Genomic DNA, 13,851 nt, shown 5'->3' on the forward strand with positions numbered 1-13,851 from the left:
TGTATCAAAGTCCATTGGATCAATTGAACTGTCTGGGCCATGTTAAAGTATCCTAAAATTGGCTGGTCTGGTAACTTATTATTTTATTTTTTTATTTATAACATTCGGCCGAAGCCAGGCTAAACCCAATAGTGCTCAGAGGCTACTAAATTCAAGGGATGCCTCCAGATATGACGGGACAGGGATATGGGAAGAGGTCCGATTTTAGAAGCTGGAGGAAAACCGGAGCACCCGGAGAAAAACCTGCGAGGACGAGCATGGATCGGCAACCAATCTCACTTGTGGCACCGCGGGGAATTGAACACGGGCCACAGGGGTGAGAAGCGAGTGAGAAGATCACTACACTAACCTGCCCTCCCCTAAATGAAGACCCTAAATTCATGGATGGAGATTCAGACCGGGCACACATCCAATCTTTTAAATAATGTTGTGAGTGTCACTGTGACCTATTTTGTACCAGCAAGCTGGGTATTCAAGATTTAGAAAAATATTGGAACAATGTCAAATAGGGACAAACTAAACTAAAATATATGTCATACTAGTAGTATAGATAGTATCAGTGATTGTTATTTGTCATGGTGCTTTCTGGAAAGAAAGTTTCCTATTTTTTTTCTTTCCTACCTAACTTTTGAGATGGTTTGTGTTTGAAGGACGAAGGTGCACAATTAACCATAAGGCGTGCCGTTTTACCACTGCCATTTCTTTTCTCCATTGAAGGCAGCAGATGAACCAACCTTCCTTTTACACGCTACTAATAGTGATAGGCTGTATAAGGGTGTAGTTGCAAACAGCTAGCTTAGGGTACCAGCTTATTTGATGCAGCTTGTTGTTCTGAGTAATTTGACAGGGGGGTCCCAAGAAATCCCCCTTATGCATAGTTTTTTGGCCGGCACTGTCTCATTTTTGAACCAATTTTTTTGTTAGGTGTCAAAATGCTCAGGAGGATTAGCTGTTACAATTCAGCTGGTACCCTAAGCTTTTTGAAACATCACCCTTTTTTTGTGGGTTGTACAGCCTATCACTACTACTAACTAACCAATCAAGGGACATGGTGAGTTTGTCAGATGTCAGATATAAATTGGTAATTTTAATTCGGTCTCAGTTTATAATTGCACCCATTTCACATGCATCTAACTCCCAAAAGCTCACATAAACACATACAAAAAGTCCTGGGAAACCCAAGTAGATGGTACCATTTAATTTTTGGTAAAACTCTAAATAATAAAAACTACAGGAAAATACATGGATTATTTGTTCTATCAAGTTCAAAACATTTATTTTAAAACAATACATTACATTGTACTTCAGATGTTTGGACAAAAATCAGTTTTGTCAGCTCATCCAATCTAAAAAGTTCCTAAGAAGTAAAAATCAACCTAAGTTAAATCCCCTACTACAATGGGGAATTATCTCTTCACTCCTTTGTGCCTCAATTCAACTTAGGTGCAGTTAGGTCACTAAAGAATTGAATTTATGGCACTTCTTAGAACACCACTTCACTTAACAAAAGCAATAGAGGTTATCCATGTTCTATAAGCTGCATATCCTATCAACGACTGCTACACCTTGTTTAGGACTTTCAAAAGAAGTACCTGCATGTGCAACCATGACTGTTTCAAAATAGCCCGCCAAGAGTCATGCAGGTAACTCTGATGTCATGCATTGAATTGTTTTGAATAAGGAATACTACGGGAATCAGTGCCTTTTCTTAGAAGTCACACATGAGTATAGTGGATAACCTCTATAACTTTACTTTTAGGACAGCCACTTCACTTCAAGTGGTTTTCCTGGGAGTGAAGTGATTCCATTATTATGTGTAGTGGGTGTCCTAAAAAGTTGAATTGAGGCACAAAGGAGTGAAGAGATAATTCCCCATTGAAGGGGATTGAACTTAGGTTGATTTTTCCTTCTTAGGACCTTTTTAGATAGCAGGTTTGTTTACCAATACCAATTTTTGGCTGTGTGTCACATACCCAAACTTTTGTACAGACTGGATGAGCTGACAGAACATAATACATTGTATGTCAAAATTCCATTACTCTGGAAACTTGTGCACAACAAAAGATGCTAAATGTTAGTGCTGAGCGTTGACCTTTTGCATGGATGCGCCATCTTTTCTAGCAGCATGCCAGAAAGAGTGCAAAATGTACACAGTAATTATGTATGAAAGGTTTACACAAGCACAACACACACTTTGGGATAGAACCTCATTTTGAGATGACTGTGCAAAGGGTCAACTGGGACATCCAGTTATCAGCCAGTCAGTGACATTACTTGCATGAAAAGGATTCTTGAAACAACAAAATTTACAATAATGCAACAAATCGGAATAGGTTTTGGGTGTTTGGTGCCAACCGAGGACAGTGTATATTGCTATCCAACTGTGGACTTATCATGTTTTCATAGCCTAACTGTGGACTAATATGGCAGATTTTTTTGTATGATACAAAACAGAATTTTAGCCATCAACTGCTGACTGTTTTTTTTACACACATGGTCTGTGGTTTTGAGCAAGTATCGCTCAAATACATTTAGCATGAATTTAAGATCTATTGCAACAGTTTGAGAACGAGGACTGTCCTCAGTTGCAGCTAAGTCTGCAGTTTAGAGTGAAAAAGCGTGTGTGTGTCCTTGTTTGCAGGCAAACACAGACGCACCCCAACTACTTTGTACAGTGTGTCTTGTCTCAATATGAGAGTAATGCCAAGTTCGATTTCGCAGTGGCCGATTCGAGTTATGCGCACTAACCTATCCAACGAGGCATATACACACACGCGTAGAGCCGCGTAAATGCACCAACTCGATTCTGCCCATGAGAAATCAAACATGGTGTTACTCTTCATCTTGAAATCTCAAGATACATTATACCATGTTTCTTAACCATTGAGGTAATTTCATTTTTAAGGACCAGCACTGATTAGGGAACCATAGAATTGAATACCAAGAAACATGCTGTGCGAAAACAAAAATTAGAAAGATGAAAAGGTGCATTTTTTTTTGCTAGAAGCCTAAAACCGAGGTTATGGTGCCCTGAATGACCACTGTGGCCATTACCTTATGTGAAACATTTTTGTTTATAAAAAAGGCCACAAAAGGTAAACAAACTATTTAACAAAATATGTTCACAATATTTCTCAAATATACACCTATATATTATTAAATAGTTCTCTAATCAGTGCCTATTCTTTGAATTGTAAAATATCTGCTCAATGACAAAGATGCACACACCTTGTTCTCACCCCCTTTTTGATGTCACTAAACTTGAAGCGTCTCCTTGAAACTTGCCTCACAATGACTGTCTGGGTGTGTTCAATACATTGTCTTCGGACACTTTGACATGGCATACATGTATAAAACATCATCACATTGTTTCTTATCAAAGACGTTTTAAGCATCTAAAGAGCTTCTATAATCTTGTCTTAGCAAAAGATGCTGATATGTATAATACATTTAAGGTTTTGAGATAAAGAATTGAAAGTTGGTGGTCCGATACCACATTGTTTTCTACCTCATATTGAGGCTCATCATTCCAACATTCTTCTTCCAAGTTTTAGTGTTAAATAATTACTCTCCAGCAGTTTGGATCCAAAAATGTGTTTCACAATGGTTAGAAAAGTACATCATTTGCAGGATGGTACACCACAAAACTGCTGTTTTGTTCATTACCATCTAACAAAACACATGGGTTATGATAAAATATGTACTTTCTATTGTTGGCCGATCTTGAATCTGAATTGCCGATCTTCATACCAAAAAAATATTTCAACAGACTTTCCAGTGGTCCCAGCATGGTCCTTATGCAAGGAGGCTTTTTGTACACCAATTCTGGCAGAAAATAGTATTTTTAAGTGTTTGGAGATTTAGAGATGAATTCCTCCATGAAGGAGGAAGATTTAGACAAATTTATCCATGTAGCTGTGTGATGAATTTGTCTGTGTAGCTGGGTAAACTGGGGATGGACGAGTGCCGATTTGAAAATATTATAATAATATGTGACATGATATAGGGGAATGAGTCACATGCCGGCAATTTTCAATTAGAAGTGTTTTACATCATTTTCTGGCAGTTTATGAATGCTACATTTTGATGCAAACCCCATCAAAATCGGACATTTGGCTACCGAGTTATGAGCAATTTACCAATGGCTGAAAACAATATAAAACAACAGAATTTGAACACTGTTTTTGCCAATTTCTCAAAAACAATATTAGCGACATCCCACTCATTCTTCTTGATCATGTCACATATCTGAATCGAGACCGAATCGGACTAATCTGTGAATTATGAAATCGGCACTGCCAAATGCCAATCTTTGGCTGGATCAGCCAACACTCTAGTGCTTTCACCTGAAGTGTGGGGTGAAGCTGTCAATCGGGTCACCACTTTTAACTTTTATCGCTGCCCAACTTTACTTTGACTTTGTCTTATCTAATGCAAAACAGACAACCATAATTGTTTTTTGGTCCTCACATGTTACATGTCCATTGTACTTGATGCTCAAGTTTTGTTTAAATACATGATTTGCAATAATTCCACAAATTCTTGTTTACTAGTCCAAATCCCAGAACAGATTTCATCCAAAACCTGTTGGAATTTCAAAAAATTTAGTCTGTAAAAATTGTTCTTGGTTTTATCTATGTCTTCTGACTTGTATCTCTTGATCTGTAAGTGACTCCGTTTGTTTTCAGTTCTCTAATGATGCCAGGTGGTAATCTACCGGTCACTGATACTGCATAACAGCCTTTCTGGTTCCGATCTGCAAAACCACAGGGAAGAGGGAAAACAACAAGAAATGTTATAGTCTGAGATAAGAATTACAATGTCCAACTGCATTCTAACTTCCCCTCATTTTCCTTTTCGCAATTGACCTTTTCAGTAAATCCCATTAGCCTTGGAGAGTACACCTGAGGTGTCATCATTTGATGTCATGCTGATCTGCGCCGATGTGCCCATCGTTCATCGTTACTGCGCATTGCAAGTCGCTGATGCTGCGACGTCAAATGGCGACATCTCAGGTGTACTCGCAAAGGCTTAAGGGATTTACCGAAAAGGTCAATTAAATGACAATCTATCATCTAGCTGAGACTTGGTACATATGTACAAGCACAATAGAAGTATATTGTGTTTAGCATTTTGCATTTTCAAAAATTAAAATGAACTCTAATAGCCTCTAATTAATTATAAAGATTAAAATTGGCAAAATGCTAAACGTGATATACTTCTACATGTACATGTGTATTGTATTTGTACTACGTATATGTACCAAGTCTCAACTAGATAATCCTTATAGTTACTCGGCATAATTGGAGTTCGCAGAGCCACATGCCAATGGCAGTAAAGTGGTCAATTACGGAAAAATGGTCGATATACAGGCTTATGCTTAGGCTAAAAAAAAAGATGTTTGCATGCCCTCAACCGACCGACCCTAATTTTGTTTTTTCTATTTACTGTACAAAAGAATACCGACCCTATTTTTGGAAATTCCTGAAAAAGTTTTTTTTTTCTTTTCAAATTTTTGCATTCTGAAGATGTAAAAAAATGTACTTTAGAGCTTGTGTTCAACATTTTAGTTGTTTTGTAATTGCATAATTTTTCATATTTTGAGCCTTAATTAATACAAACAGTAAAGTTTGCTAGTATTAATTTTAAAAAAAGAAAAGAAATCCCGACCGACTGACCCAATTGTTAAAATTCATTTGAGGGCAAGCAAACAATTTTTTTTTTCTTGGCCTAAGGTAAATATATACACTTGTTGTGCAGAATATAGCGAACCCACCACACCAACATTATTAACAGAGATGAGTCTGGTCCAAAGTTGCTTCAAAAGAGATATGGGCACTCCGGTCTGTAATGTATACAGGCATGAACTTTTACCTAAATCTAATGAAACAATAAATCATGCTTACTTATTCTCTGCCATTTTCCAACCCAACTGTCTTCTGGATTCATCAGAGAAATGATACTGTTGAAAACAATAGCAAAATGACATGGAATGTTTATTACACTCACAAAATAAATTTACACTGAATATAGCAAGCAATGACATACAACACAAGATTATATATTGTAAAAAAAGGTACATCTTAAGTGTGACTGCAAAAAGGTTCCCCCTTTGGCCACATTGTGAAACTAAGAAAATTAGACATGTATAGCTTGATTAGACATGTATAGCTTGATAGAATAAGTATTCTATAGCCTCTTGCTTAATATGCAGAATTCTTAGTCAGTGGGAGTGGTCTAGTTAGCAGACACATAATCTGATTGGACAATTGCATGATTTTGGGTGCCGTCTATCAGGCCGTAGATGACCACGCCATCATGAGTGTTAATAACGCGTAATAACACACTTGTAGAGGTGCGCGTATGCTTGTAGAGGTGCATGTACATGTAGTACCACGTTGTATGAGTAGACTAGTGCTGAATATGTGTACGTGCAACAGAATATGTGAAGTAGTAAACACGTTTCATTCATTTTATATTCTATTACCTCCACGACCCATTATTCAAAATCGCGCACTGTGATTGGTTGAAACGCGTCACGTGAGAGCACATTATTCTGCAATAATGGGTCGAAAGCGCCGTAACACATTCACGCACAGCATCACGCTTGATTCTGGCGTGCAATATTTTTTTGCGATACTGGCGCTGTCACTTACGCGTCACGCGATCCACCTTGAAGTAAACAACTTAAAAAAAAAAAAAAAAAAAATGATATTTTCTCTTTAAATTGCACTATTTTCTGGTAATAGAATAGAAATAAAGGGTGCAGCATTATCCTTTACACGCAAATAATGTGTCCTCGGCAGTAAAAGCGTTTAAATAATGGGCTCGGCTGCGCCTCACCCATTATTTACGTTTTTACTGCCTCGGACTCATTATTTGGGTGTAAAGGATAAAGCATTACCCTTTATTTCTTAAATATAAGGGGAGTTTTTACGGCATTAACTTAATTTTGGCTTAAAAAACAGTTTACAGAACTTAATTAAGATAATACTGGTACTTAAACTGACTAAGATTGAGAATAAACGATAAGAATTTTTGTTTTTACTAATACGATCCTATAAATGTACCTATGATAGACGACAGGCAAGTCCAATATTTTGATCGTATTTTGTGCCGGTATCCACTGCTCAAAATATTGGACCTGCCCTGCCTGTCATCTATCACACGGTAGAGTACAATGAAAACAAAAATTCCTATCGTTTATTCTCTAAATCCCCCAACAGGTAAAATTTCATTTCACCTTGCAGAAATCCACTTGGATTCTGGCAACAGCATTTTATGAGAATCTTTAGATTCTCCCCCAATTTACTTAGGCTCAGAAAAAATGTCAGAATCTCTTTAGATTCACACAAATTTAGGAAAATCTCTGAGACAATGGATTCTCACCAAATTTCTGACCTTGCCCCATACATGTCAACAAAGAAATCAGACAAAGGCATGGTTGTCTACGGTAATGTACTCTTATTTATCACTGCTCTTTTGAAGATGTTTGTTTTTATAACAGGGTTTGAGACTTGACAGCTATTGACAAACTTTCACAAAACTTATTCCTGGTATGTACGTACAAAGCCAATAAGAAGAGGAGGAAAGGTTGGTGGTTCTGTTGGATACCAATTGACTTACCCATCGAAGGAAGAGCTAGTACAGTCATACACCATGTCTCGGTTGCCTTTCATCTGAAGAAATCTGTCGCAATTTTCGCATCCGTCAGCTTCAAATTGATCCAAAGTCTGAAATATTACACAAGGCATCAATAGTTTAGCATCTGTGTAACTCTGGTTTTCTTTAATACATGTGCCCAAAGTTTGCATGCAATGATATGAACTGTTCGCCGAAATCATTTTATTGAAACTTACACCATTGATTTGACCTCAAGATGTCTCACACACACCACAAATACGACCCATATTATTTCATTCCACGCTTTTTACCCCAAAAGTTTAAACCCCCACGCTTTTACCAATTTTCAGAATTTTGAACCGGCACACATTAAAAAGCGTGAACTTCCAAGTATGAGGAACACTGATAAGTTTGGTGGACCTGTGTAACATTTGAAATTTTGTAAACTGAGTTCGGGTCCTTTTTTCTGTTTAAAGCAAAAGTGTAAAAATGATGCACCAAATGGCTTCAATTGGACCTTCATCTTGCAAATTTTTTCCTCTCAAGGTGGAACATCCCTCAGACAACACCCCCATGCGTAGTGGATAAACAAGTGGCCATTTTCGCTTCTGCTTTCAACATTAATTGCCAATTTTGGCCCTATGTTTAACACAATTTATAGGCTTACAATAATAGGGAGAACGTGCCCACAAAAGGCTTCATGGACCGTCATTTCACAAATGTTCGGCTTTTGCAACTGTTCAAACATAAATTTTACACAGTAATAGTAGTGCCAAAATGGTCCACCAAACAATTAGGTCTTCATTTTGGAAAATTTTCCAAGTTCTGAGGGGGAACATCCCCCTGCACGCATGCGTAGTGGATAAACAAATGGCCACTTTCACTTCTGCTTTCGACATAATTTGCCAATTTATGTTTTTAACACAATTTATAGGCCTACCATATAAATAGGGGAAACTTGCTGTCCACAAAAGGCTCCATGGACTGCTCATTTCAAAAATATTCAGCTTTTTTAAAACTAAAATTTTACACATTAAAGCCATAATGTACGATCATCAGACAATAATAATCAGACCCAGAACAAAATGTTAATTTCTGACATGATCGTGTTCTGGGTCTGAAGTTGAACTGTTTCCATTCGAAATCTTGATGCCAAATTGGACAAAAGAAGCACATGGTCCTAAGCTACTTCACAGTTTTTAATCTCCTATTCATGTTGCGTGAATCACTCTATAGACTATGTATTGTGGACCATCCTTTTGATACTTGAATATTTGGACAAGCGGAACAGTTTTTGACAGGCCCTTTGTCTACCTCTCTGTTTGTAAACAAACGAGGAGGTCGAAATTGTCCTCCTCTGCGAATACGAAAGGCAGCGTAAATAGTATGGCATGTGTTTTTATTCAAATCTTAACATTTGAACGCGTACGTTTTCAGGATTTTGTATGCGTTGGACTTTGAATTTTTGGATTTGAAGGGGTCTGCAAAGTGCGTGAATACGCTTGTTTTGTGCGTTAAAGTAAACCCTGATCAGCTGTGCATCATGATGATTGAAAATGAAATGAAATTGAAACATACAATGTAAACTAGTCCGAATAATCAGACCCAGAACAAAATATTAATTTCTGACATGATCGTGTACTGGGTCATATGAAATCTTGATGGCAAATTGGACAATAGAAGCACATGGTTTAGGTATGCTAGGTGAATTCAAATTTGCCATCAAACTGCATCATTTCATATATGGCTCTGGTTTTTTTAACATGTATCAAAAGTGTGAACTGAGAGGGTAAAAATGAAATTGACAGAAGACACTTAAAATATGTCATTTCTCAAAGCAGATGACTTGAATTTTATGAAAATACAAAACTTGGAGCTTAATTCTGCTCATTTGGTCTGTAAACTTTGTAGACCCATTAGCCAAATGAGATTTTTTCTTAAAAAAGCAACTTATTGCCAAAGCTAGATATTGCTTACTGTAATGCCCATTGGTTACCAAATTAGTTGTCATAGGAAAATAATGAGTCCAAGTTACTATTGACCAAATATGGCCATTCTGCAATCACTTTTAGGTAACTTTTCAGGCATATGAAACTGAAAAATGGGCAAAATAGCAGGTTTGGTGGTCAAAAATATGCTCTAAATGTAATTAATTTCATCCACATATATTGCTAATCCATATGTGAACAAGGTAATGATAACCAAGTACTGACATATCAAAATAAGTTTGATAATGCCTTTATAGTAAAAATGTAACTCTAGATACTCGTGGGTTTCGGATGTTACATTATTATGTTAACATGCATTATTTGCAGGTATCTGGCCCTATTTCTAAGCACATACTAGTTCAAAAAATGTAAGTGATAATCACTGTCAGATGATTAAACCTATCACTTGCAAATCTAATCATCATTAAATGATATTTTCATCTTACTGAAGAATTTTTAAAATTTAGATGTATACATGTACTGATATGGCATTTATTCATATACATTGTTACCCACATCCTTATTGTAAATGTGCACTGGACATCATAATAAACCAAATTAATTAGCTCCCTGAAGCATTAAGTTGATAATACAAAGGGCTACACCTTTCTTACAAGCATAATCAGGCTTTCTTTTACGTCTTCCCAACTTACGAGTGTTTCGGATGTTACATTACGTTAACATGCAATTGCAATCTAATTGAACTTATTGAGGGAAACATTTGTGACATTTCATTATTTTAGCATAAATATCAATCACTTTGAATCAGAAAACCTGTTGAAATTATTCAAATGATTCAAAATATGTACAAATATGTGTATAATTAAAGGCAGTGATTCGGATGTTACATGATGTTAACATTTTAACAAAGTTTGATGGTTGGAAGTTGAATTAACAAACATGAGATCATTGCTTATATACAACAGGTATGTTGCCATGATGGACACTCAGAAATTTTTAATGCAAGGCACAATCATTTATCATTTGCACACATATAAAATATGCAAAAACTGATCGTATTAAAACAGCTCATAAGTCTGTGTTAACAAATAATTCCCATGAAACTTGTTCTGTTGTTAAGAGTATTTTTCTTAGTGGTTAATTTGTTTCCATTGATAATTTATTGTTTTATCGGACATAATGAAGCGGTATGAAGCATAATAAGTATTTCTCCTGCTTCGTTTCTGGTATATGTGCATAGTGATTCCAATATAGGCCTAACACATGTACATACTTATATATTTTATGTTAAAATTATCACTTTTTTATGAAAATGCAGCTTTTTTAAATTTTGAAATAAATGATTATGACAAAATTGCTACTTAATTATTTTCAATAAGTTTTAGATATCATCTAATGCTAAAATATTATAAAGTTTATTGAAATTACAACTTCATTTTGGACTTGTTAACAAAAAATGGGTAACATCCGAAACACATTTTAAATCAAACTATTTTGCTAGTGTATGGAGAAATATTCAGTGTAAGTTGCTTTTCAAATTTAAAATAAATTTCTTAGGAAATGTGCATATGTCAGTAATGAAATTAATTTGAAAGGAGTGAACCAAATTAATTATGTTGCTTTTTATCTTATGTGCTGTGCATAGAGACAATAGATATTGTAGAGCTAACAACTTGTAATTTTTTCCACTAGCAAGGTTTACAAAGGTGAAATGGAGTCAGCAATATTAGGAAAATGAGAATGTACACCATATTTACTAGAAATTCACATTCATTTAAGTGTATATTCTAAAATCTTCTTACAATGCCCTGTTATTGGCCTCACTTTCCGTTAACATTTTGCCTTGTAACATCGAAACAAACTTGACATGTTAACGGTTTGCACACTCAAAGAACAAACCTGGGTATGGTAAAAATATTTCTACTATGGCCTTCCATGATTTCCAATCCATTTGACCTTTTTTTTTTCCCTCTAATTAAATTTCTTCAATAAAATGTCACTCTTTCTGTCTCGGAAATGTTGTGTGGCCAACATTTTACATAAAGTCAAGAGGAAGTGAAATCATTTTTCATTTAGATACTTGTTGTCATGTCTACTTCAACTTAATAATGAAAATTCAAAGCTAGTATTGTCCTTCACATAATTATAAGACAATATGTATTCTTTCGGATGTTACAAAACTGTTAACGGAAAATGAGACCCATTTAAGTAATGCTTCACCATAATTTGAAAACATTCAACCGATACAAAATTTGCACTTACAATTACTTATATTGCCCTGAGGCATACATTTAAAGTATTTGTGTATGTTTTACTTGATAAAAGAATCACTTAGACCATGTTAAAAATAGAGTAAGATTGTTAACGGAAAATGTAACGTCCGAAACATAATTTTCAAGTGCTCAAAATTTTTTTATGTTAGAAATTATCTAGGTAAATCTTGGATTTCTTGGATCTTGTACTAACATGTGTTCATAAAATATTGAAAAGAATACTCAGAGCTGATCTGGTTTTATTTTGTAAACAAAACAAGTTAGTCACTTTTGTTAGGTTAACAAATTTCCGTTAACAATTGGACATTTGGTCTTGTCACAAGTAAAGAAAGAAAACTGGGACAAATTTTGTTAAGCTATGGGAGATTAGCCTAGGTCTACACTACATAAAAATATAAAAAGTTATCCGGAAATAGGTCATGTGTTTCTGCTGGGGTCTCCCAAAGTGTCATTTAGCCTTTTGATACATGTTAAAAAAACCAGAGCCATATCAAATTAAAGCCCTTGAGTAAACAAAGCCAAAACTGAAAACCATTTTTTCATAGCACTTTCCGTAGCAAAGTTACATCTTGTCAAAGATTGACTTTCATCAAAAAGTTTCAGCTAGCAAAATTCCCCAAAACGGCATTTCGGGGGTGTTTCTAGATCTTAAGTCTCATTATGATAGCAGCTTTTTTTAATGGAACTGCTATCCAAATCCCTCTAAAATTCCATGTGCGGGTGACTAGCTTATCACCATAAAAAATCACATATTTGGGTCAAGTGAAGTATAGAAAACATATTTATGTAGGTTTCTTTCTTCGGGCACTTGTTTTAAATTTCTATGTAAAAATGCATTGACATTGTCGGCGAATTTGGCTGACTAGCAAATGTGTTAACTAAGGTTTGCCTGGGTTATACACATGTCACTTGTATGACCCACCCTAGGACCCCCGAGGATATGCGTCATGGTTGGGTCATTTACCAACCAATTAGTGGCGCAGGGTGCGGTCATTTACTCAATATATGCGTCACAACATACCCCGAGGGGTGCGTCAGTGTCAGTCACTTTACCTAGGTGCGTCAATGGTTAGGCGCATCAGTGTCAGTCAAAATACCTAAATGCCTAAAATGGTGAGTCAAATTTGCGTCATGAGGACAGTCATAATCCTTAACATGTGCGTCACAATTTTGACCAGGGGCTCAGTCATTGTCGGCAAATGTCAGTCATTGTTTAGGCGCACATGTGGGTCATGGTATAGTTAAATCCGACACACCTATGTAAAGTGACTCACCACTCCCGGGGGTCATAGGGTGGGTCATACAAGTGACATGTGTATTACCTACATGGTTCTACGTGACAGCTTTTTAATCCCTATTCAGGTTACGTGAATCACGCTATTGTGGACCATCCTTCTGATACTTGAGTGTTTGGACAAGCGGAACAATTTTTTGTCTACCTCTCTGTTTGTAAACAAACCAGGAGGTCGAAATAAATCCTCCTCGCCGAATCGAAAGTCAGCGTAATAATACGGCACTAAATGTTCAAGTTCAAGTTATTTTATTGACATCACCAAACAAATAGGTACAGTCAAGTTATACAAAAGATACACATATAGAAAATATAAAAGAGAATAAGTAAATGTAAACATGAAAACAAAAAATAAAAATATGATCTTGCATTCTTGACTTTTACAATTGTTTACCTTTATAAGAGAACACAATAAACATGCTCTTAGATGTCTCAGCTCTTGCGGGACAATATCCATGACGATAATATTTCAGTATGTCAAATCTTATTACGTTTGTTTCTTGTAAATTTTCTCACTACAACAAATCATGCAAAATGTGATGAACAAATGAATTGACCAAATTTGACCCTGGTTGACCCCAAAATTGCTGTGCACTAGTACTAGAAACACCACATTACAATTAGTTGAAATTTAATGATATTTTTTTGAGTAAATAACATACATTAACATTTTTCATGTTTATCGTATATTAGGTTATCAATAATTTATGATACC

The 13,851-nt window shown here is 35.8% G+C and overlaps 1 protein-coding gene across 1 annotated transcript; it reads right to left on the reverse strand.

Moving 5' to 3' along the window:
• Window positions 1–1,237: 1,237 nt before the first annotated feature.
• On the reverse strand, window positions 1,238–13,702 carry LOC140164904 (transcription elongation factor SPT4-A-like). The gene is made up of 4 exons (XM_072188286.1): window positions 13,531–13,702; window positions 7,627–7,733; window positions 5,907–5,962; window positions 1,238–4,756 (listed from the first exon to the last, which is right to left on the reverse strand). The coding sequence occupies exons 1-4, from the start codon at window positions 13,591–13,593 to the stop codon at window positions 4,635–4,637; spliced, it is 348 nt and encodes a 115-aa protein (XP_072044387.1). The 5' UTR covers window positions 13,594–13,702; the 3' UTR covers window positions 1,238–4,634.
• Window positions 13,703–13,851: the final 149 nt, after the last annotated feature.

The sequence above is a fragment of the Amphiura filiformis genome, chromosome 11, assembly GCF_039555335.1.
Source record: "Amphiura filiformis chromosome 11, Afil_fr2py, whole genome shotgun sequence".
NCBI lineage: Eukaryota > Metazoa > Echinodermata > Ophiuroidea > Amphilepidida > Amphiuridae > Amphiura > Amphiura filiformis.

Coding starts and splice junctions, on each gene's coding strand:
- LOC140164904 (XM_072188286.1), bottom strand. CDS start 13,593: ATGGATATTGTCCCGCAAGAGCTGAGACATCTAAGAGCATGTTTATTG. Junction 7,734..13,530: donor TATTGTGTTCTCTTATAAAG/GTAAACAATTGT, acceptor GTAATATTTCAG/ACTTTGGATCAATTTGAAGC. Junction 4,757..5,906: donor TGGAAAATGGCAGAGAATAA/GTAAGCATGATT, acceptor GTGGTTTTGCAG/ATCGGAACCAGAAAGGCTGT.